This window comes from Cherax quadricarinatus, chromosome 7 (assembly GCF_038502225.1).
Source record: "Cherax quadricarinatus isolate ZL_2023a chromosome 7, ASM3850222v1, whole genome shotgun sequence".
In the NCBI taxonomy this organism is placed as follows: domain Eukaryota; kingdom Metazoa; phylum Arthropoda; class Malacostraca; order Decapoda; family Parastacidae; genus Cherax; species Cherax quadricarinatus.
In genome coordinates, this window is record NC_091298.1 from 62,528,244 (window position 1) to 62,554,515 (window position 26,272).

Here is a 26,272-nt window from a genome sequence, read left to right on the forward strand (position 1 = left end):
AATCTGCCAGGACAGATAATGAAGAATATGAAAAAATATGGACAACATCTGCTTAGATGAATAAGAAACCAAGTTTTAAGACTAGGTAAATATGAAGACGGTAAAATATGAACGCTGAGAAACATCTTTTAAGTACTTTTTCCTACTCTTTTTTTTTCTTCCTCTAGCTGTACTTTTTCTCCACTCTGTGTCCTGTCACACTGGGAATTTTGTAACCTTGTTTCTAGCTTTGCTACTCTGTCTACCAATATTCACAATAATTCTCCTGTTAAATATAGTTGCTTATTGCTCTTAACACTAAGAATATACAAAGGTGATCAGGCCAAAGACTTATGTGTATCCTACTTTCTCATCCCATTTTCAATGTAGATAACAAAAAAGAAAAAACTCTGAAAACCACATCAGCATTATAACTTATAATGCTACTCAAAGATTATCACTCAGCTGAAATATGGAAGATCCTGTAAAGGTGATTACAGCATACAGCTAAAGAAAATATCAGTCTTTACAACAGTCTACAGTATATCATTTATCATTACTGGATCATATTTTCCTACTAAAAGTATAGTTGAGTAGTGATGTCCCAGACAGTTCAATATTTTTTTTCTGAATAGAGACGAATCATTTTTTGGACTTGACGAGCTGTTGGAGTGCATGCAGAATAATATTTTGTGAAGGGATTCAGGGAAACCAGCTAGCTGGACCTGAGTCCTAGAGGTGGGAAGTACAATATGTACTTGCACTTTAAAGGAAGGGGGGGATATTTGCTGTTTAGAGTGACAAAACTGAACTGTTGTATCTGTGAGCCTCCGCAAAGACAGTGATTGCGTGTGAATGATGGTGAAAGTTTCTTGTTTTTTGCATCACTCTGCCTCAGTATGAGACGACTGACGTGTCAAAAAAAAAAAAAAAAAAAAAAAAAAAAAAAAAAAAAAAAAAAAAAAAAAAAAAAAAAAAATCTTTGCAAATATCCTTACCATATCCAAAAGTATACAGGAGGGCCACACTCACCTGCACTTCCACTAATACCACGATGATACTGCTGGTGTGCAAGTCCCCCTCTGTGCAATCCTGCACCACACTGCAAAGCTGCAACTGATGCCATCATTCGCCACTGCTGACGGCTGAGGTATTCATATACATTGCAGGCAATAACACACACAGCAGGAACAGTGTAGAGGACAGAGAAGATGCCAATGCGTACCATGAGTTTCTCTAGTTTACTAACATTTGTTGCTACTTGATAAGATTTGGCAGCTAAGGTCAAACTAGTTCCTGCACAGGAATTAAGGGAAAATTTTAAGTATATGTAGTACTAAGAAATCTTAAAAATTATGATGAAATATTACTATGTAAGTTTAGAAAAGTACAGAGCATCTTAGAAGCAGTGTACCTGAAACTGTAAGCAAAATGAATTGTAAATTGATACAGCAGTGTGAAATGCAAGAAAATTGAATACTGTGTATCACGTGGATGTTTACACACACACGATAAATATAAGAAGAATACAAGAGATTAACCCGAGTGAAAATTATGTGGGGATAGTGAGAGATCAAGTCAGTGTGTACACATGAATTTCCAAAAGATGACACAGAAGTTACTAGGTAAGATAAAAGATGTTCAAATGTATGATTAAATCAGAGGGTAGGTCGAAAAGTCTGTGTCCAGTGCTTTTCCTGTCCAAAATATAACTGCAGCCCCAATCTTTTTCCAAGCAATCTCTATCTGTTAACCCTTTGAGGGTCGACAGGCCCTCTCCGAGACTCGTTCTCAGGGTCGGCCAAATTTAAAAAAAAAAAAAAAATAATTTTCTCTTATGAAAAGATAGAGAATCTTTTCCCGATCATAATGACACCAAAAGTTTGAAATTTGATGGAAAACTTACGGAATTATGCTCTTGCGAAGTTAGTGGTCTCGGCGATGTTTATGCATCGGCGATTTTGCCCACTTTGAGCCCCATTTTCGGCCAATTCCACTGTACTAGTCAACAAAAAACATGGATATTTCGCTAGAACTCCATTTTTTCTATCGAGTGCAAGAAACCACCCATTTATCAGTTTCAACTATCCAGTACAGTGGTCAGAATTTAGCAATTTTGCCAATTTCCCACAAATTTCAGAAGATGCCAATTTCTGAATAGGGTCCAGAATAAACAAGAAAGACATTCCTGGCACTAAAATGACATTTCCTCTGTTCATTAGTCACGTCTCAAGGCCCCTCTTACATTCTTTTGCTTTCCACTTTGAATTTTTATTCTCATAAAAAATAGAAGATTTACTGTTATGCAGACTACTGCATTAGTGTAAAAAATGGTATAAATAATATTGACGCACTTGCGAAAGAATATTAGACTCACCAGTTGACGTGTATTGGACACACAGCATGATTTGTTCACTTTTGAACTTTGGTAAAAATCGAACATTTCTGCTACTTTGAGCTCAATTTCAAGGTACTTTTCATTTTAAAACCAGTCAAAATCATCTCTATTTCTGTAGTATGTCTTCCATTCTATAAAATGAGACCAAGAAAACTAGAATACAACAATAAATACCATGCGAAAATACAGTGCAAATTCGCTATTTTATTCCAAAAAAATGGTCAAAGTTTTTTTTTTCTCATTATGCACTGTGTGCTGCAGGATTTTTTTTATACTGCGCACACTGACCACATAGACCCATTCTTTCATATGTAGGCCTACCAGCTTTCTCCCACTAGATTTGAGGTCGCTATAATTTAGGCGTACTAGTACGTCAAAAACCCTGGGTCGTAAGCCGTACTAGTACGGCCGAAACCCTCGAAGGGTTAAAGCCTCTGATGAAGTTACTGAAAGGAGTTTTTCAACACAGATGATGTGATGACAGCTATTTGTTGATGGCTACCAGAATTCTGTGCAAAATGAATGCACTGTGTTAACTGCCTCAAACTTGGCGACTGTGTCAAGGAACTAATGATCGACATTCAATGTGACTATGTTGTATTTTTGTCAAGAAAAGATAAGAGAAGCAAAGACTTTCCTAATGTAATTAATTATTACACTTGCACAAAACAAAATACGTATAGAGTAGAGTGCACTTGTGAGCATTCCATATAGCAAACGAAAGAAGGTCAAACTACAACCATTAGGGAGAATGGATATATCTGGGGCATGAATGTTATATCTAATATACTTAAAGAAAAGTTTAGTTACCTTCACTATTCTGGGAATTATTCACCTCGTTCTTGATTGCACGACGAATGCGGAAGAGTGCCACAAAGCCAAATGCAATGAATAGCGTACCAAAGGCCAAAAGTGAGGACAGTGGGGCCACTACAAAGCTCATATGGGCCCACTCGTGTACATTTCCAACATAACACAGACCAACAAGCTCATCTCCATCCACCTGGAAATAATTCTTCTGAATACAAGTGTCCCTTGTTCTATGCATTAGCTGCCTTCCAGGTTCACTGCAGCTGTATTAAGTTCAGGAAGGACAAAAGTATTTAATTCCATACAAGAATGTTAAACAAGTTTTACAAATTGCACTCATAGTACACGATGAATGTCAAAAGTATCACACATGCACACACGAAATTACTGATGGAACTGGAGGCATCGCATATTAACGAGAGCACCTAAATCAAACCTGCACAAAGCTAGGAGAAACCTATATATTATGCAAGCTACCATTTATGAAAAATTGCCACTTTTATTAAAAATAATCAGTGGATGATAAATAAGTTCATAATGTACAAGTTACTTAAGATGAAATTGGTAAAAAGATCTCTGCAGTTGGGCAACATTTTGATGAGGGGCTGTGATTTGGCAATTCATAATTGTATTCACAAATGCTGTCTTCAACAGAAAGGGGCATGTGCACAGATGGAATGCTATGGTCCTGCAGTAAGATTTCTCCTCACAAATTTCCTTTTTTTACTAATGAATTACCTTGAACTGCTCAGACAAGCATAATGATCCTCTGTAGGTAAAGGTTACAACTTCTTGGGCAATACATTTTTTCCACATTTCCTGTATTTCTTTACCTCTCATGCCACAGTCTTTAAAATTCACTCTAGAAGATAGCCATGATACCTGCATTGGTTAATACATCACACAATATCAACAAGCTGAACAAGAGGTATTAAAAGAATAGTGTAAGGTTAATCACTAACAACAGTACAACAGAGGCATGGTTTTACTGTACAGGAAGTGCTAATAAGTGTACAACCAATGGAAATGTTAAGCCTTAAGACAGAATAATCATGAAAACGAGAAACCTCAATTTTAGCTCTGCTCCTGTAGCTACAACCGAGTAATCACTATGAAGACTTAAAATGCATGATAGTTCTTGCCCACCTGCTTAAGAGTAAGGATGAGAATGGTAGAAACAGCAGGAAGACCCCAGGCAGCAGTGTGGAAATAAGAGGCATAAGCCTGCAGTGCCTCGGATGACCACTTCTTCCCTGCCGACAGGAACCAGGTCATTGTCAATACCATCCACCAGATACCTGATGCCATCCCAAAGTAATACTGAAATAGAAAATAAAATACAAATTTGATTAGGATGCGATCTATCAATTTCACTCTTCGCCAACTTTTTCACCCAGGGATTTGATTGTGGGTCACATTAAGTAAAATATGATTAAATTAAATGAAGCTTTAAAGTAAAAAAATTCTGCACTTAAGAATAGTCGAATTCTACCTTTGTGGAGAATCATCTTCCCTACTTTTGTGGAAGATAGTCAACCCTACTTTTGTAGGGTACTTTTATAGACTATGGACCATGTAACCTGTCAATACTTTGTACTAAATTCACAAGCCAAAACACCTCCAGAGCAATGCAGGTTTTTTAGTATTATTGTGTAGTTTGACTTCCTTAAATCTGCACAAAATAGATCTTTTCATAAAAAATTGTCTCATGTGCATGTTTCTTCAATAGATTATAATTATTATTACAAAACACTAAACCCATATGGTTCATTTAGTACTGATACATAGGTACTAGAAATTTACCTGTAGAATAAATGTGATGATGCATCCTGATGACTGAAGACCCTCCACAGCAAGATGAGATAAGCCATTCTGTGAGACCTCACAAGACAGTACCTCCACTGGAACCACCAACCTATAACATAACAATTACTTAATGGTTTGTTGGCCAATAAAACAATTTTAAATAAGAGCTCTTTGAGGGATATACAGTCTTACACAAATAACCCAAACTTATGACGACTTGGACCATTAACTGCTCACATTAAGTTGTTGAGGTGGTTCGGACATGTAGAGAGAATGGAGCGAAACAGAATGACTTCAAGAGTGTATCAGTCTGTAGTGGAAGGAAGGCGGGGTAGGGGTCGGCCTAGGAAAGGTTGGAGGGAGGGGGTAAAGGAGGTTTTGTGTGCGAGGGGCTTGGACTTCCAGGAGGCATGCATGAGCGTGTTTGATAGGAGTGAATGGAGACAAATGGTTTTTAATACTTGACGTGCTGTTGGAGTGTGAGCAAAGTAACATTTATGAAGGGATTCAGGGAAACCGGCAGGCCGGACTTGAGTCCTGGAGATGGGAAGTACAGTGCCTGCACTCTGAAGGAGGGGTGTTAATGTTGCAGTTTAAAAACTGTAGTGTAAAGCACCCTTCTGGCAAGACAGTGATGGAGTGAATGATGGTGAAAGTTTTTCTTTTTCGGGCCACCCTGCCTTGGTGGGAATCGGCCAGTGTGATAATAAAAAAAAAAAAAAAATTAAGTCGGACCGAATCGCTGTCACAAGTTTCGTTCTTCTATGTGGGTTATTTGTGTAATGTTCCAGTCAAGGCATTGTGCCTTTTTATTCTATATACAATGTTTTCAAGCAATTAACTAATTGCCTTCCCCTTTAAGGGTAAGGCAGACGTTTTAAAGCTGGTGAATATATGTAATACTACTGCGAAAATACACAATTTTCAGTTGCAAATTATCAACATAACTGTCAATTGGTGCTAACGAAGTCGCATTATCTGTCAACTTGTAAAGTTCATGTACAGTATATTATGTTTGTATACTATATTCTGTTATGCCACAGTCAAGGTTTATTACTGTGCTATCCTATTGTTAATACTGCAATATAACCCATAGTATGACTGGCTAAAAAAAAAAAAAAAAAAAAAGGGATGGGGGATGGACTGAACACCGAGACTCAACACATTCTGTGTTGTGAAACCTTTATTTACCTCTATATTACAATAAAAGTAAACTACTGGATGAACCAGTACACCAAATTAATACAATATTCTCAGCCATAATATGAAGAAAATATGTAGTGCTTTCTGTGCAAACACTCAGACTTTTAAGTAGACTTGCCCAAACGTTCATTTGCCTATGAGGAAACAGGAACTCATCAGTAAACTCCGTGAAATTTCAGTTTAAAAATAAAAATAATATCTAGTATAAGAAATTTTACATTAAGACACTCGCTTGTTTCGGTACACAAGGATTGGTATGTCATCACTTAAAAAGTCCTATTTACACACCGGTTTTTAAAAGTGAATTATTAATTTATTGTGAGGCATTTTTGAGGAAGTAATCAAGGTTAACTTATGGAAAACAACACATATGGTACTTTACCAATATAAGCAATTACTCAGGTAACTCAAAGCTACTGTGCATATAAATCGTTAAAGAATGTGATAAGAAATCAGTAAGTGCAAGCAGCTTTACTAATTTATAATTGGTTTACTAGCTATAAAATCCTGACTACCAGAAGTACACAAGAGTGTGCCTACAATTAGTGAAAAGAGAATAGTCAATAATGAGAGGTCATTTAAAATCTTTTCAGCCATGCACACTTTTTTTTATTAGAATACATCACAGTGCCTGCACTAATGAAGGGATGAGGGTGTTGATTTCAGATCACCACCTGAACCATGAATGATGGTGAATGTATTTCTTCTTTATGACTTTTGAAACCATAATTGCAGACAAATCACAGAACAGGTGGTGCTACAAGTATTACAACTCACAGGACAGTGTGCTAACCACTGGGCCAGCTGGCTCTGATATGAGTCATCTAACTAGATGTATTTCCATACACCATAGGGAGGTTAGCATAGGCCCCACCTGAATTTGTCACAGTGGGGCCTGTGCTAACCTCTCTATGGTGTATGGAAATATACCTAGTTGAATGAAACCTATCAGAGCCAGCTGGTCCAGTGGTTAACACACTGGCCTGCGAGTTTTAGGATTTGCCTGCCATGGGTCTGAACCCCACTCATTCTGAGAGAAATTTCCTTTTTTTGGGGGGGGGGGGGATGGAAAATCACCCTATTTCAGTGGGATAGGATTAAAAAAAAAAAAAAAAAAGACCCCTTAGATATAGACCCCCCTGGTTTTAAAGGGGTCATCTAAGAAACTGAAGTTGTCCTCCCCTTCCTTGAATCATGCCTGATTACCTCCCATTCTCTAGAGTGTGTATGAACCTTCTGGGTTTACCAATAGAACTTTCCCATGGATATAATACTACAGCAGTAGGAATGCAAAAGATTAAGTAGTGAAAATCAGATGAAAAAATGGATACAGGACAAACTCACCTGGACAGGTAGGCAAGGCAGTAGAGGAGATAGCATAGTGACAAGCATATGATTGGTCTCTCTGGGTAGCGAAACCTGGCAGGCTCAAGCCAAAAGGTCAAGACAGTGAAGAGTGTCGACACAAAGCACAGACCTGCCCATACCAGCATCCATACCTGCACACACAAGTGCTAGTTATTAGTAGATTTTGTAACCAACAGTAATTAGCAATATTACATAAATATTCTTGATCAAGTTAAACTGCACCACCAATGCATGTACTATACATCTAGAATAAGGAAGACAGAAATGAAAGGACCCTAATTCCCAGATTAAACCAAGCCTTCTGAAATATACTGTACATGGGTACGAATTGTCTTTTGTATGCCAACATTACCAAAAATTACATGTAACGACAAATATACATCTGCTATGATGATTATTAGTACATATTTAAGTCTACTACTGCGATGCAGTAGGTTGGTAGACAGCAACCACCCAGGGAAGTACTACCGTCCTGCCAGATGACTGTGAAACAGAAACCTGTAACTGTTTTGCATGATGGTAGGATTGCTGGTGTCTTTTTCTGTCTCATAAACACGCTAGATAACAAGGATATCTTGCTACTCCAACTTACACTTTCACACACTTCACAGACATGCACATGCATATATATATATACATACATCTAGGTTTTTCTCCTTTTTCTACATAGCTCTTGTTCTTCTTTATTTCTTCTATTGTCCATGGGGAAGTGGAAAAGAATCTTTCCTCTGTAAGCCATGCGTGTCGTATGACGCGACTAAAATGCCGGGAGCAATGGGCTAGTAACCCCTTCTCCTGTAGACATTTACTAAAAAAGAGAAGAAGAAAAACTTTATAAAACTGGGATGCTTGAATGTGCGTGGATGTAGTGCAGATGACAAGAAACAGATGATTGCTGATGTTATGAATGAAAAGAAGTTGGATGTCCTGGCCCTAAGCGAAACAAAGCTGAAGGGGGTAGGGGAGTTTCGGTGGGGGGAAATAAATGGGATTAAATCTGGAGTATCTGAGAGAGTTAGAGCAAAGAAAGGGGTAGCAGTAATGTTGAATGATCAGTTATGGAAGGAGAAAAGAGAATATGAATGTGTAAATGCAAGAATTATGTGGATTAAAGTAATGGTTGGATGCGAGAAGTGGGTCATAATAAGCGTGTATGCACCTGGAGAAGAGAGGAATGCAGAGGAGAGAGAGAGATTTTGGGAGATGTTAAGTGAATGTATAGGAGCCTTTGAACCAAGTGAGAGAGTAATTGTGGTAAGGGACCTGAATGCTAAAGTAGGAGAAACTTTTAGAGAGGGTGTGGTAGGTAAGTTTGGGGTGCCAGGTGTAAATGATAATGGGAGCCCTTTGATTGAACTTTGTATAGAAAGGGGTTTAGTTATAGGTAATACATATTTTAAGAAAAAGAGGATAAATAAGTATACAAGATATGATGTAGGGCGAAATGACAGTAGTTTGTTGGATTATGTATTGGTAGATAAAAGACTGTTGAGTAGACTTCAGGATGTACATGTTTATAGAGAGGCCACAGATATATCAGATCACTTTCTAGTTGTAGCTACACAGAGTAAAAGGTAGATGGGATACAAGGAGAATAGAAGCATCAGGGAAGAGAGAGGTGAAGGTTTATAAACTAAAATAGGAGGCAGTTAGGGAAAGATATAAACAGCTATTGGAGGATAGATGGGCTAATGAGAGCATAGGCAATGGGGTCGAAGAGGTATGGGGTAGGTTTAAAAATGTAGTGTTAGAGTGTTCAGCAGAAGTTTGTGGTTACAGGAAAGTGGGTGCGGGAGGGAAGAGGAGCGATTGGTGGAATGATGATGTAAAGAGAGTAGTAAGGGAGAAAAAGTTAGCATATGAGAAGTTTTTACAAAGTAGAAGTGATGCAAGGAGGGAAGAGTATATGGAGAAAAAGAGAGAGGTTAAGAGAGTGGTGAAGCAATGTAAAAAGAGAGCAAATGAGAGAGTGGGTGAGATGTTATCAACAAATTTTGTTGAAAATAAGAAAAAGTTTTGGAGATTAACAAGTTAAGGAAGCCTAGAGAACAAATGGATTTGTCAGTTAAAAATAGGAGAGGAGAGTTATTAAATGGAGAGTTAGAGGTATTGGGAAGATGGAGGGAATATTTTGAGGAATTGTTAAATGTTGATGAAGATAGGGAAGCTGTGATTTCGTGTATAGGGCAAGGAGGAATAATATCTTGTAGAAGTGAGGAAGAGCCAGTTGTGAGTGTGGGGGAAGTTCGTGAGGCAGTAGGTAAAATGAAAGGGGGTAAGGCAGCCAGGATTGATGGGATAAAGATAGAAATGTTAAAAGCAGGTGGGGATATAGTTTTGGAGTGGTTGGTGCAATTATTTAATAAATGTATGGAAGAGGGTAAGGTACCTAGGGATTGGCAGAGAGCATGCATAGTTCCTTTGTATAAAGGCAAAGGGGACAAAAGAGAGTGCAAAAATTATAGGGGGATAAGTCTGTTGAGTATACCTGGTAAAGTGTATGGTAGTTATTATTGAAAGAATTAAAAGTAAGACTGAGAATAGGATAGCAGATGAACAAGGAGGCTTTAGGAAAGGTAGGGGGTGTGTGGACCAGGTGTTTACAGTGAAACATATAAGTGAACAGTATTTAGATAAGGCTAAAGAGGTCTTTGTGGCATTTATGGATTTGGAAAAGGCGTATGACAGGGTGGATAGGGGGGCAATGTGGCAGATGTTGCAGGTGTATGGTGTAGGAGGTAGGTTACTGAAAGCAGTGAAGAGTTTTTACGAGGATAGTGAGGCTCAAGTTAGAGTACATAGGAAAGAGGGAAATTATTTCCCAGTAAAAGTAGGCCTTAGACAAGGATGTGTGATGTCACCGTGGTTTTTTAATATATTTATAGATGGGGTTGTAAGAGAAGTAAATGCGAGGGTCTTGACAAGAGGCGTGGAGTTAAAAGATAAAGAATCACACAAAGTGGGAGTTGTCACAGTTGCTCTTTGCTGATGACACTGTGCTCTTGGGAGATTCTGAAGAGAAGTTGCAGAGATTGGTGGATGAATTTGGTAGGGTGTGCAAAAGAAGAAAATTAAAAGTGAATACAGGAAAGAGTAAGGTTATGAGGATAACAAAAGTATTAGGTGATGAAAGATTGGATATCAGATTGGAGGGAGAGAGTATGGAGGAAGTGAATGTATTCAGATATTTGGGAGTGGACGTGTCAGCGGATGGGTCTATGAAGGATGAGGTGAATCATAGAATTGATGAGGGGAAAAGGGTGAGTGGTGCACTTAGGAGTCTGTGGAGACAAAGAACTTTGTCCTTGGAGGCAAAGAGGGGAATGTATGAGAGTACAGTTTTACCAACACTCTTATATGGGTGTGAAGCATGGGTGATGAATGTTGCAGCGTGGAGAAGGCTGGAGGCAGTGGAGATGTCATGTCTGAGGGCAATGTGTGGTGTGAATATAATGCAGAGAATTCATAGTTTGGAAGTTAGGAGGAGGTGCGGGATTACCAAAACTGTTGTCCAGGAGGCTGAGGAAGGGTTGTTGAGGTGGTTCGGACATGTAGAGAGAATGGAGCGAAACAGAATGACTTCAAGAGTGTATCAGTCTGTAGTGGAAGGAAGGCGGGGTAGGGGTCGGCCTAGGAAAGGTTGGAGGGAGGGGGTAAAGGAGGTTTTGTGTGCGAGGGGCTTGGACTTCCAGCAGGCGTGCGCGAGCGTGTTTGATAGGAGTGAATGGAGATGAATGGTTTTTAATACTTGACGTGCTGTTGGAGTGTGAGCAAAGTAACATTTATGAAGGGGTTCAGGGAAACCGGCAGGCCGGACTTGAGTCCTGGAGATGGGGAGTACAGTGCCTGCACTCTGAAGGAGGGGTGTTAATGTTGCAGTTTAAAAACTGTAGTGTAAAGCACCCTTCTGGCAAGACAGTGATGGAGTGAATGATGGTGAAAGCTTTTCTTTTTCGGGCCACCCTGCCTTGGTGGGAATCGGCCAGTGAGATAAAAAAAAAAAAAATACTGCGATGCATTGTATCCTGAATATTTTCTGCTCAGATGCTGTGCATATTACATGCTTTCCAAAAACTGTAATTACAGGAGGGCCCCACTCATGCAGCAGGTGAGGTTCCAGGCTACCGCTGTAAAACTAAAATCGTTGTAAAGTGAATCATAGGTTTTTTTTTTACTTTCAAATGAAAATAAAAGCGAGTGTGGTGAAAGTGTTGAATGATGATGAAAGTATTTTCTTTTTGGGGATTTTCTTTCTTTTTTTTTTTGGGTCACCCTGCCTTGGTGGGAGACGGCCGACTTGTTGGGGGGGAAGAAGAAAAAAAAAAAAAAAGCCTGGTATGTTTACACTATCATGTATTAAGTGAGCAATATAGCTAGGCCTAAAAAAAATACATATACGGTACAAACATTACTTCTTTTTCTTTCAACAAACCGGCCGTATCCCACCGAAGCAGAGTGGCCCAAAAAGAAAAACGAAAGTCTCTCTTTTTGACTTAAGTAATGTATACAGGAGAAGGGGTTACTAGCCCCTTGCTCCCAGCATTTTAGTCTCCTCTTACGACACGCATGGCTTACGAAGGAAGAATTCTGTTCCACTTCCCCATGGAGATAAGTGGAAATCAACAAGAACTAGTAAGAGTGAAGAAAACCCAGAGGGATGTGTATATATATATGCTTGTACATGCATATGTAGTGTGACCTAAGTGTAAGTAGGAGTAGAAAGACGTACCTGAAATCTTGCACATTTATGAGACAAAAAAACACCAGCAATCCTACCATTATGTAAAACAATTACAGGCTTTCGTTTTACACTCACTTGATAGTAGTACCTCCCTGGGTGGTTGCTATCTACCAACCTACTACCTAGACAAACATTACTTGCCTTAAAATATTTTCGTCCTTAGTTTACAGTGAGTGGTGAATACATTTATTGTAGTAAAGAATGGGTATAATTGAAAATTGCCATATTAGTAAAACACTAAAGTGAGGCTTGCCTGTACAGTAGAACCCGTTAATTTTACATAACATTAGCACCAAAGCATAATAGTAGTGATGGTGGCTGTTCTTCAAAGACTAAGAGAAGCCATCAGTGAAAAAATGTTAATTCTGAATTTCTTTTTCATAATTTATCAATTAAACATCATGTAAACAAAACTGACTTAAATATAGGGTTTGCTACTATCCACAGTTTCGGGTATCCAAGGTAGGTCTTAGAACGTATCCCCCTTGGATATGGGGGGTCTACTGTTTTATGTACAAGTTTTTTAAATAATTTTTTTTTAACACCCTGGCCATCTCCAACGATGGCAGAGTGGCCCCCAAACAAGAAGAAACTAAAGTTTTATCTTTTTTCCATTTAGTAATTTATACAGAAGAAAGGGGTTACTAGCACCTTGCTCTCGGCATTTCAGTCTTCTTTTACAACCTGCATGGCTTGCCGAGGAAGAATTCTTTTCCACTTCATGGAAATGAAGATATATATGTACATGTATGTAATATTTTACATAAATAAATAAAATAAATACATAGTGTATATTTCTTCCTCCGTAAGCCATGTGTGTCATAAGAGGCGACTAAAAATGCTGGGAGCAAGGGACTAGTAACCCCTTCTGTATAAATTCCTAAACTGAAGAAAAACTTTTGTTTATCTTTTTAGGTCACCCTGCCTCGGTGGGATACGGCCATATTGTGGGGGGGAAAGAAAGAGAGGGTGGGGGTAGGACCCCCGTATCCACAGGGGGTATGTTCCAAGACCTACCGCGGATAGTAGTGAACCCTATATATAGGTTTTTTCATTTACATACATATATACCTATGATAGTTTAATTGATAAATTATGCACAGTAAGTAGAGAAATAGCACTTTTTCTCTGATGGGAAGCACTTCACAGCTTCTCTTAGGCTCTGAAGAACTGCTATCATCACTGCTTTTGCACTTTGGGGCCATTATTCAGCAAAATTATGGTTATTTTTGGGCAAGGATAAACCATAGAAACCAGACCAGCGGATATGGCAGTCTTACTGTATATATATTCTTTATAAATGGGCATAAGTGTATACTGAGTTGTATATTTATAATTACATTAATTAAATATCTTACCTCAGCAAAGTGTTTATCAGCTTGACGGAAAAGGACATCTTGGTTGCACTTAGGTGTACACATTCCAACACCTCTGCTATCCACCCATATTTGCCGAGGGGGACAAGCTACCTTAGAAGGGTCCTGCAACACAAGAATGCATTTGATATAGAGGCTTGTCTTGGGTGTAGTGTGTATTCTTCATACAAGTACAGTACTAAGTTTGAGGTGGAGGAGGTCTTATTATTAATAGCCATGTACGAAGAATAAAAAAATATAACCGCCTGTGCAACATTTGAATACCCAAACGTTGCACAAGTGTCTCATTCTTCAATTTATTGTTTTCTAAACCATTTATACATATATATCCTATTACCGTTTCTTGCCTTTTCCAATGTTGAGAATGGTGTAGGGATACAGTACTAACATATGTTAAAGCCGTCTTAGTCTGTGAACATGTTAAAGACCACAGCAGTGATAACAAATAATGTAATTTAAGATGAAAGGTTCCAAATACAGTGCAACTCCACTGCAGCAGCAATGTTGGGGCCATGATCATTGTAAAACTTTTTTTTTGGGGGGGAAGGGAGGGGGCTTTAAAAATTACACTAATCTGATAAAATTATGGACAGATGTTTTAAATTATAAGAATGCTTGAAGATTCACAAATGCTCATATGAAGGACCATGGCATCAATATTCACCTGTGGTGCAGGAGACATGCGAGTATTGATAGGATGGAGTGTTCGAGAGGACCCAGAATGCTCCCGGGGAAGCCAGGATGATGTTGCATTGGGTGGTTCCATACAGAGGCCATTATCCTCAGGAGTGGGTAGACGAGAGCAATCCAGAACTGCTGGCCATGAAAAATTGAACTTCTGCAGCACTGGTAGGCAATTCTGCCTGACCTGTACAGTAAAAATAGAGATAAAGATTTATTTGAAGTTGTACAGTATTAGAGGTGTTCATACAAAGACAGACAAATCTTCAAAGAAATTACATTCTATTCAAGATTGATGGACTGAACACATCGACTCAAGGTTGAGGGACTGATTACCTCATTCTCCTCCTGTTCTTCAAGTTTCTCCTACGTATGGACTGATAAAGCCACTGTGTGGCGAAACGTTTCCTCAATAAAGATACCCAAGAGTTGCACATGTGTCTAATTTATCAAAATGTCGGTTCTCTGAACCATTCATCTACAAATAAATTACAATATACATACCAGAGCTCGATCTATATCCATGCATTATTAAAAGGTGGATTTTACGAACAAAACATTTACCTCCCATGTAATTACAGTATCATTTGTAATTATATACAGGCAGTTATACAGCAGGTCAGGTTCTGGGTTGCAGATAAAGAGTGAAACAGCCTTTTATCACTTTCAAATACTACATGCAAAAGTCTGATAACATATTTAAACTATCATATATTAAGTGAGCAACAGTGCTATGCCTATATACAGGCATATACAGTACACACAGTACTTACCTTTCAAATATTCTCAGCTTTAGCTTATAGTAAGTAGTGAATATAATTATTGTAGGAAGTCTGAATAAATGAAGAATGGGATAACTGAAAACTGCTGCATTAGTGACACACTAAAGTAAACACTGCCTGTACTTAAGTTGGGGGGGAGGGGGGATGAGGTAATCAGTCCCTCGGCCTTGGAGCCCTAGAGAGCAACAGTTGTGCTAGTAACCCAGTTTTATCAATACAGATGGCACAAAGGCAAGAAGACTAAGTAGGTCCTTCCCAAAGAGATGGGTTAGTTGCAGCAGCCGTCTTATGATGTTGCTTGGTTTACTAAATGATCATGTTGCAGACAGCTTGGTCATATAGGGGAATAACTACCTGGCCTAGAAAATAAAGCCACTTTTAACTGCTCTATTTTCATCTTGTTTCATGGTTTACATTTCTCCTGTGTTGAAGAAACACTTTCTGATATCCCTGTGGTCGTTTTGTTGTGCAGTTTTAAACCATGCCTTGTTCTATATGTTCCATCCATGTTGCAGAGTAAGGCTGTGCCAAAGCACCGATATCTGTCGTATCGGCTAAATTTGATGGTATCAGAATTGGCCTAAAATTGAGTATAGGCACTGGCAAAAAATTTGGTATCGTCCCAGCCCCAGTGCAGAGCCTGTCTTTGCTCTTGTTGTCTATGCCCCGAGTATTTTGTACGTCACGATCATAACCTCTCCTGTTCTTCGTTGGGCAGAAAACTGGGCTCTTTCATTTGTAGATAGGGCATTTCTCTTGGCTCAAACTTGTGTATATCTAGATACATGAAGGGTTATGAACACTAACGGTACAAAGAAAAGATATGAAGGCTACATTTCGAAATACAAGTAAGCCCTTTCCTGCTTCCATACAGAAAAGTGAAATACATAAACGAACCCACATGGAAAGAACTGGTGCGGTGGGTTGAATTACTGAGTATCATCCCCCCCCCCCCCCCACAACTAAGACCTTTTTTCCATCTTGGTGAAGAGGAAATCAGTGGGCGGCCGAAATATACAACACTTCTTGTCTGTTGAATTTTATCCATGTAGGTTCGTTTGTACAGTGAGAGACTGAAAGAGTATACGTTCACTCACCTCAAGGCAGATGGACCTGCAGGACGGGACTGGGGTGGCCACAACAGGGGAGCACATGGGAGCATACAGTGAGCACAGGAAGAACCTCAAGTTACGGCTGCAACCAATGTCGACCAGCGGCATATACTCGTGAACCTGAAATACACTTCGAGTTACTCTGATGCACTAAATACATATTCTCTCAAACAATCTACATCACAAAGAATCACACTCGTAGCTCGATTGGTAGCGCACTTGACTCGCACACTGAGGTCCGTGTCTCGATCCCTGGTACGGGTGGAAAAATTAGGACGTGTTTCCTTACATCTTGTGTCCCTGTTCACCTAATAGTAAAATAGGTACCCGAGTGTTAGTTGACTAATGTGGGTCACATCTTGGGGACAAAATTGACCTAATTTGCCAGAAATCCACTGCTTAAGGGGATTTCTATGTAGTAGTCTGTCACTGATGTTACCTAGGTCTGTATACGTTGTACATGTAAATATTATATTATTATTATTAACCTGATCAAGAAGTTCCATGAGCAATTATAATTGAAGAAAAAGTTAAAATATATCAGATTAAAAAAAAGTGAGTTCATGGATTTCAGAAAGGCCTTTAACAGAGTACCACACAGGAAATTGTTGAAGAAAGTAGCGGCACAAGGAACAGGTGCAGAAATGTCCTGGATCGAGGTTTGATTGATCAATAAATAGCAGTGTGCTTTCATAAATGAGAAATCAGAGTGGTGTCCCGTTACCAGTGGTGTTCCACAGAGACCAGTACTGAGCTCCTTATTGTTCGCAATACACATATATATTTATTATCTCAGGCCCTGATTCAGATGAATGCTGTTAATTATCCAGCCATGTGCGCTACACTGGAGAAAAAATATTTTACGGATCAATTTTAACTGTGCGTACGGGGGATCAAAATGCGATATTTCGGCACAACGTAATTCAAATTTTCGAGGCAAGCGTAAAAGCTTTTATCTATGAAGGGAATCCCCCCCCCCCACCCTCCGTCACTTAGGATCAACGAAAGATAAGAGTTATCAGAGGAAACAGCGTTATCATCCAGGGATTACAAACGCAAAGCCAAACATTGCCAATCATTCATCCCGAGTGCAACTAAGGAGGAATGGTGGTAATATATATAACCACTGCGGTCTTTCTGTTGAGCTACACAATATGCCATAACTAACAGCTCAAGTAACTAAAGTGATATAAGCAAAGTCTTCCAGTGATACTCTAAGTAATGATACTATTCAAGTCACTCCTCTACAGCTTGGAATACTGCTGCATACTAATGGTCTCCATCAAGGCAGGTCCGACTACTGAAAAAAAAAAAACTTTTACTGCCTATATACATTCAATCAAACATTTGAACTATTGGGAACACTTTTTAAGTCTCTTCAACTGTATTCCTTAGAACGCGAGAGAAAAAAGTACAGCAGAATTTGGTATAAACCTTGGTAATAAACACCGAGAAGTTGGTTTAGAAAAAGGACATATTTATTAGAAAATTTTTCGGTCCTGGGACCTTGATCAAGGTTCCAGCACCGAAACTTTTTCTAATAAATATGTCCTAGTGTTTACCTACGTGTTTTTCTAAACCAACAGAAAGACTGGTCCCAAACCTGCGCACTGAAATCACTCCATATGAAAACCAAACTTGGCAGACGGTGCAGAGTACCTCTAATAAAAAGCACGGACAGTGTCAGAGGTCCCCGACTTTTCAAAATCCTCCCTTCGTAAATAAGAGGAATTACCAACAAACCTCTGCTTGTCTTCAAGAGAGAACTTGGCAAGTTCCTCAAATCAGTTCCTAGCCACAGTCTGTGGTTGGCATACTGGAGTGGGTGCGACCAGTAGTAACAGCCTGTTTTATCAGGTCTTGATCCATCAGGAAGCTTTGTCTGGGATCAGGCCGTAGGAGCACTGACCCCCGAAAACATCCTTCAGGTGTACAATGGTGATAAATTCCAACTCCTTAGATATGGAAAGAATGAAGAATTCAATAGGGACACTGTATAAAAGATGTAAAATCACCAAACAGAACCAAAGGAACATGTGAAGGACCCGGGTGTAATAATGTTAGCCGATCTTTTCTTTAAAGAAACGCAATAAGGCAAATGTCACAAAAGCGAACCTTCAAAACAAGGGGAAATTGTGCCAATGGTGACACTTCACATTACGTATGCTCTCTGGCTTTGTTCGGTGTTAGCGGCTCCATTAAGGGCAAGAGATATATTGGAGCTAACATAGATCATTGTAGCCCCACACAGAGCCAATAAAACAATTAAATTACTGGGAACGCATCAAGTCCTAAATACTTACTCACCTGTAATGAGTTTTTGAGTTTCCACTCCGTAACCAGGCCCTGGGTTACATATCCATTACAGCCTGGCTGATCTGCGCTTAGTGGAGATAATTGTCCAGTTTCCTCTTGAAAACTTTTGCACTTGTCCCAGGAGTATTACTGATATTTTTCTGGTAATATGCTAAATAGTCTGGGACGACGGACATTATATAGCTATATGGAAGGCAGTCGAGGTCTTGGCCCCTGATCTGCACACTGCCATAGCCTAACGAAGTGAGAGATATGAGGGAAAAAATGCAAAACAGACCCAGTGAAAGCTGGGCACAATGAAAGAACATTGTACAGCATCCTTGGGCCGGCTATTTAACATTGTTCCAGTCACAGTACAGTGCCGTTTTGTTCTTTATCTTACCGGAAGCTATCTTAAACACTGCCGTAATACGTGTACAAGTGGCAGCCCGAAAAGTACCTTGAGATGGATATGTGGGCCAGACGGCCGCTAGCAGCAACAGCCTGGTTGACCAGGCTGGTTGGCCCAAGGCCGGACTGCAGAAGTAGGAAAACTCATGAAACCCAAAGGTATATCAAAGTTAACACTGAGTATCAAATAAACAGCATATGGATTCCTGATATACAAGTTGGCACCCAAAACCGTAAACATACAGAATCCGGATATCAGACTCGGCGCTCAAGAGCTACTGAAAATAAGATTTCTGCTTCAGCCTTGATGCGCAAGAAAGACATCTCACCCTGCCCCTGCCAGGTGCATTGGTGGCTAATTTTTCTCATTCTCTCCCTGGGATGCTTATCATACTGCCCCCTAGGTTCATAATTCTCTTCTTGGGATGTGTCATACTCTGCCTAATAAGTGCATTGCTCTTTTACAAGAATGCTTGTCATACTCTACTTACTTGGCAAATTTTCTTCCTGTGACAATTATCCTCATCATACTCTTGCCCACTGGGCAATAAGTCAAGGCACTAAATTTCGCCTATATCAAGAGTAAGTCTTCTGTCCTAATCTTTGGAAGCAAGACAAGGCCAGTCAATGCCCTCAGTTGCAGCCTCTATGACGCACCAAGTCGGTCAGCTTCCCACTAAAAACCTTCCTATTCCTAATTCAAAATGGCTAAAAACAAAAATGGAGTCATCAGTTACTACAACATCCTTCTTCCTCTGCAAATCACGTCCCCAAGCCTTTCCTGTGCCTGAGTAATCCTTGCTTAAGAATTCTGAAGTATATACAAAAAAACATCCTTGCTTAAGAAGTCTTAATCATACACAAAAATCGAGGTTTCTACAAAATTAGCGGATTAAAAACAAATCAACAAATCTGTGGGACCACTAGATGAAAAAAAGATGAAAGTGAACCAGTTATATGCTAGCATAATACAGATGCCCGTTTTTACTTTTATCGATTTCAAATGTAGAAGCGGGGATAAAAGTACAGAATCAGGATTTTCAGACTTGGCTCTTAGGAACGTAGACATACTAAATTTGGATATTTGACTGCGTTGAAGAACACAAAGAACAAAGCACCAAAAATCTGCACTTAGGAGAGAAACGTTAGGATGATGTTTCGGTCAAACCACAAATGAGCGAGAAAAAGGCCTTCTCTGCCCTTTTTTTCCGATTAGGTATTTGACACTTGTCCAGGATAGGCCGAAGCAGCCATTACAACATGTGCAGCAGCAGTAGGGTATCTTTATTGTTCAAATGCTTCGCCTACGCTGTAGGCTTCCTCAGTATTCGACTGAAGAAGCCTACAGCGTAAGCGAAAAATTTCAACAATAACGAGACCCAAGTGTTGCACACGTCTTACTCATCAACTTGTCATGGTATTATATACCATTTCCATCATGGTCATCCTAACGTTCCTCTCGTAAGTGTGGATTTTTGATTATGAGTGTGGGGGAAGTTCGTGAGGCAGTAGGTAAAATGAAAGGGGGTAAGGCAGCCGGGATTGATGGGATAAAGATAGAAATGTTAAAAGCAGGTGGGGATATAGTTTTGGAGTGGTTGGTGCAATTATTTAATAAATGTATGGAAGAGGGTAAGGTACCTAGGGATTGGCAGAGAGCATGCATAGTTCCTTTGTATAAAGGCAAAGGGGATAAAAGAGAGTGCAAAAATTATAGGGGGATAAGTCTGTTGAGTGTACCTGGTAAAGTGTATGGTAGAGTTATAATTGAAAGAATTAAGAGTAAGACGGAGAATAGGATAGCAGATGAACAAGGAGGCTTTAGGAAAGGTAGGGGGTGTGTGGACCAGGTGTTTACAGTGAAACATATAAGTGAACAGTATTTAGATAAGGCTAAAGAGGTCTTTGTGGCATTTATGGATTTGGAAAAGGCGTATGACAGGGTGGATAGGGGGGCAATGTGGCAGATGTTGCAAGTGTATGGTGTAGGAGGTAGGTTACTGAAAGCAGTGAAGAGTTTTTACGAGGATAGTGAGGCTCAAGTTAGAGTATGTAGGAAAGAGGGAAATTTTTTCCCAGTAAAAGTAGGCCTTAGACAAGGATGTGTGATGTCACCGTGGTTGTTTAATATATTTATAGATGGGGTTGTAAGAGAAGTAAATGCGAGGGTCTTGGCAAGAGGCGTGGAGTTAAAAGATAAAGAATCACACACAAAGTGGGAGTTGTCACAGCTGCTCTTTGCTGATGACACTGTGCTCTTGGGAGATTCTGAAGAGAAGTTGCAGAGATTGGTGGATGAATTTGGTAGGGTGTGCAAAAGAAGAAAATTAAAGGTGAATACAGGAAAGAGTAAGGTTATGAGGATAACAAAAAGATTAGGTGATGAAAGATTGAATATCAGATTGGAGGGAGAGAGTATGGAGGAGGTGAACGTATTCAGATATTTGGGAGTGGACGTGTCAGCGGATGGGTCTATGAAAGATGAGGTGAATCATAGAATTGATGAGGGAAAAAGAGTGAGTGGTGCACTTAGGAGTCTGTGGAGACAAAGAACTTTGTCCTTGGAGGCAAAGAGGGGAATGTATGAGAGTATAGTTTTACCAACGCTCTTATATGGGTGTGAAGCGTGGGTGATGAATGTTGCAGCGAGGAGAAGGCTGGAGGCAGTGGAGATGTCATGTCTGAGGGCAATGTGTGGTGTGAATATAATGCAGAGAATTCGTAGTTTGGAAGTTAGGAGGAGGTGCGGGATTACCAAAACTGTTGTCCAGAGGGCTGAGGAAGGGTTGTTGAGGTGGTTCGGACATGTAGAGAGAATGGAGCGAAACAGAATGACTTCAAGAGTGTATCAGTCTGTAGTGGAAGGAAGGCGGGGTAGGGGTCGGCCTAGGAAGGGTTGGAGGGAGGGGGTAAAGGAGGTTTTGTGTGCGAGGGGCTTGGACTTCCAGCAGGCATGTGTGAGCGTGTTTGATAGGAGTGAATGGAGACAAATGGTTTTTAATACTTGACGTGCTGTTGGAGTGTGAGCAAAGTAACATTTATGAAGGGATTCAGGGAAACCGGCAGGCCGGACTTGAGTCCTGGAGATGGGAAGTACAGTGCCTGCACTCTGAAGGAGGGGTGTTAATGTTGCAGTTTAAAAACTGTAGTGTAAAGCACCCTTCTGGCAAGACAGTGATGGAGTGAATGATGGTGAAAGTTTTTCTTTTTCGGGCCACCCTGCCTTGGTGGGAATCGGCCGGTGTGATAATAAAAAAAAAAAAAATTGTTCCAACTGGCCTGGTCACAGACCGGGCCGCGGGGGCGTTGACCCCCGAAACTCTCTCCAGGTAAACTCCAGGTAAACTACGTTATTTCATAGATTCTTTGTAAACATAGAATCCGGATATCCAACTTAGCTTTAAAGTATCGTCAATATACTAAATCCTGGTATAAGAATATGTGGTCATTATTATATACAGAGAAAAGCTAATCCTGTAGGGGTCATACAACACCTGAGAAGTGGTACGCAATCGGGTTCGAGCCAAGGAAGAGGTAGACAGTACAGTTCCCCGGCCCAAGAGGCCCTGCAGAAGCATCAACCAACCTCCCTCGAAGAACGAACGCAGACAAAATACTGAATGTAGACTTAGCATTCATACGGAAACCGGGTATCAGAATCGGTGGTCGCGAACGTGAATAAGATACAGAGCCGCCGCCGACCTTGGCGGTGTACATGTCCCCTCCACCTCTGCCCTCAGCACTGGTGACTAATTTTCATGCTTGTCCTCTTCCTACTCTGCCCGCTAGGCCTTAAGTCGGAGCTAAATATTTTAGTTCCCCACCCACTGCGGAATTTTAGGACTGCGAGATAAAATGATCACCAAGGCAAAATATTTTAATTTTCAAAGGGGGTGAGCCTGTGGAAGGTCTCTGTCAGATGACCAAAAGCTCTAGTGGCGGGTCATCATATGACAAAGACCCGGGTGAGGAAAACACTTATCTTGTTTCCTGACAAACCTTACCTAAAGCAGAATGTTTTATATACATATAAAAAAAACCGTACGAGTCATAGACAGCACAAGGCAATGCAGGCGGCTGACTATTCCGAGTCAGTGAACATACGCACCGGATATTTATTACTATGAAAAATCGTGGTTAATGCTAAATTATATCATGCAGAAGAATTGTTTCATTACTAATTAAACGTATTTCTATATTATCCCTTATTTGAAACATATTCTTTCCGGAACATTATATAAATATATTTATAAATAAATTTTGGTTACAGTTAAAGACATTTATTAAAGGCTTCATCAATGTTAAAACAGTTGTGACAATGATCAAGGAACTCCTGCTGAAAAGTTTTAATAAATGCCCTGTACACAAGTATCCTTATCCACAAATTCAGTTTACATCATCATAACATATACAGCCTAATTTGCATACACGGAAACCGGTATTTCCTCATATTACCCTATCATTTATTAACGCTTCCTGTATACTTCAAAAAATACTATTTTCCTCTGTTATATATATATATATATATATATATATATATATATATATATATATATATATATATATATATATATATATATATATATATATATATATATATATATATTTGTACGTGAGTCAGAACATGCAAGCAAGGGATCTCTAAGCACTATGCCAAGTATGGAGTTAAAATCCTACAATATACACGTCACCTGGATTATGAAATATAAAAAAGAACTTACACCCTGCAATAAAAAAAAAGCAAATTTGACTGACGAGTGTTTTATAAGATTAAGCTGAGGTGAGAGATCCATGGCAGCGACCAACCCCTACTAGCGCACCTCCCAACACCACTTATCTGCCTCCCGGCCCTGGCTTCTACATCATGTACTTTATCTATACTGCATACATTTTGCTTAAAAACCAATTTTAACAACCATACAAGATCTGTGAAATTTGACCATAGTTAGCTATACATATTTTTTATTTACGAGGCAAACATTAGGGATGAAATTGAGAGAGATCTGCCACCCTGCAAGAAATCGGACACATCCTAATTACCCATAAAAGGTGAGTCGTTTCCCGCGCGAGGCTTTGATGTCTGCGATAACACCCTCAACTTAAATTATCGATGCTTGTAACTCTGGCCTTATCTGGCCTCACTTTGAAACATGTCAGCTCGACTTAGTGAGTGACAGCGTAGCTCAGAGCACAGCCAGTTAACACCGCAACGCCAATATAAATCCCCGTGAAAATGTCGCTAGCTTGTAGCGGATGAAACAATAGTCCATATATTAAGGCAATTGGGAAGCCACTACTTATCTCTCCGTCTCTCCAATAACACGCTCTGGGTTATATTCATTAGCTATGCTAAATTACTACCATAAGCTCGTATATTAGTGATAAATGTTTTACTGACTAGACTGGTCTGGAGAAGCGGTACCAGGCAACTGGTCTGTGCCAATTAAGTTTATATGCCAGCAATAAAGGCATAATTCTGGTGTCTAGTTTAACAAGGTCAACTTATTTGAGCACAGTTGTATCTCTCACTGTGTATACCCCAAGTGTTCTGTATATACCTGGCGTGCTATATACACTGAATGCTGCTTGTATATACACCGAAAGATGCGGTGTATATACACAGTTGTGTAAGTGTATATAGACAGTACTGCGTACGCCAATGTATATACATTAATTAAGGCCTCCTGGTTGCTGACTTGATCGGCTATGCTGTTGGTGCCAGGCGCACGCAGTCCAGTTAATACTCCACACCCTGGTTGGTCAAGAACTGACTTAAGGAACTTGCCAAGTTCCGTGCTGAGGACAGCCAGCGGGTTCGTAGTAATTCCTTTAATGAACGAAGAAGAGTTCTGAATCTCAAGCTTATTAAGTTCTCTCCTGGTGTATTCATCGCACCCCTGCTACCCATTGGTGAAATTTTGCACCGTCTGCAAAGCCTCTTGCTTTCATCTGAAGGGATTTTACTGTGCAGGTTGAGATCAAACCTTCCAACATTTTCCAGATGCTGATTATTAAGTATACATTCCAAGGAGTACAGTATTTCAAGTGTTCCCAGTAGGTCAGATGCTTGACTGAGTTTATACGAGTAGCGAAGGTTCTTCTTTTCAGTTCGGCAATATCTCCCGCCTTTAATTAAGGGAGCCGTCAGTACACTACAATATCCCAGCACAGCGAGGAAAATGGTCTTTAAAAGAACCATGGGCTTGGAATCTGTTTTCAGTGTTCTTGCTATCCCGTCCATTTTCCTTACACTGTTGTATCAGCATATTTGGTGCACTAAAAGAAAACACTAAATGTCCGGGGCCCCGACTGTTCAACAGCCTCCCACGATACTGCCTTCAAGAGGGAGATGGACAGATACTTAAAGCTGATGCCGGATCAGCCGGGCTGTGGTTCGTATATTGGACTACATGCGGCCAGCAGTAACAGCCTGGCTGATCAGGCCCTGATTCCAGCAGGCGGCCTGGTCGTGGACCGGCCGCCGCGGGGGCGTTGATCCCCGGAATACCCTCCAGGTAGGTATATTTCTGCCGAACGAGAAGCTGGGTTCTTAATCAGGCAAGCACCCAGAGTGGCCTCCCATCTAGAGAAGGGCTCCTTCCCTGTCAGTTGGCATAAACCACTCAAACATCATCGCAGCATTAAGGTTACCCCTCTCCTGTGTCGATAAGGGGGGTGGGGAGGGTTCGATCCAATAAAAAGAAGGGTAGGTCCAATCCCATAGATCATGTCACCCTTGAGGGGTACTGAAGATATATTTATGAAGTGGGAAACCAATAAGGATCATACTGCATCTGGTGAATGGGGGAGGTAATCAGGTATGATCCATGGAAAAGGCCATTTTCAGTTCCTTGGATGAAGAGCTCTTCACTCCTCCCATGAAGGGTAGAAGTTTATAAAACTGACCTGCCACAATTTGATAAACGAGTTTCATCAGTTTCAGAGTCGTTCCGACCTTATAAATTTAGACTTTTGGTTTTAGAAAAATACTTGGAGGTGTTGGACAACAATAAAAGGTATTATATTGTTTATCTAAACTTCAGTGAAGGATCTGATAAGGTTCCTCACGAGATGACTGAAAGAATGCTATATACACCGGTGGGTGAGTATATACAAGTGTTTATCTCTGTATATACACAAGTGTGCCTCTATGTATATACATCTGGACAGCAAAGTGCTTTTTACCTGTTTACATAGGCTCTCTTCCGAAGATCACCGCCCCCTCGGCCCGATCCCAGACCAGGCCTCCTGGTTGCTGGCCTGATCGAACAAGCTGTTAGTGCCCGCCGCCCGTATGCACTACAACCCGG

General features: G+C 40.1%; 1 protein-coding gene across 5 annotated transcripts in view; it reads right to left on the bottom strand.

Moving 5' to 3' along the window:
* LOC128686924 (frizzled-9) overlaps positions 1-26,272 on the bottom strand; it is a 95,478-nt gene that overhangs the window by 11,876 nt on the left and 57,330 nt on the right. For all 5 annotated transcript variants that reach the window (XM_070082593.1, XM_070082590.1, XM_070082591.1 and 2 more), the window contains 8 exons: positions 16,242-16,376; positions 14,346-14,549; positions 13,664-13,786; positions 7,541-7,695; positions 4,991-5,102; positions 4,334-4,507; positions 3,188-3,380; positions 1,012-1,275 (listed from right to left, as the gene is read on the bottom strand). In XM_070082593.1, coding sequence (XP_069938694.1) covers positions 1,012-1,275; positions 3,188-3,380; positions 4,334-4,507; positions 4,991-5,102; positions 7,541-7,695; positions 13,664-13,786; positions 14,346-14,549; positions 16,242-16,364 — 1,348 coding nt within the window. In that variant the 5' untranslated portion in view covers positions 16,365-16,376. The remainder of the gene's footprint in view (positions 1-1,011; positions 1,276-3,187; positions 3,381-4,333; positions 4,508-4,990; positions 5,103-7,540; positions 7,696-13,663; positions 13,787-14,345; positions 14,550-16,241; positions 16,377-26,272) is intronic.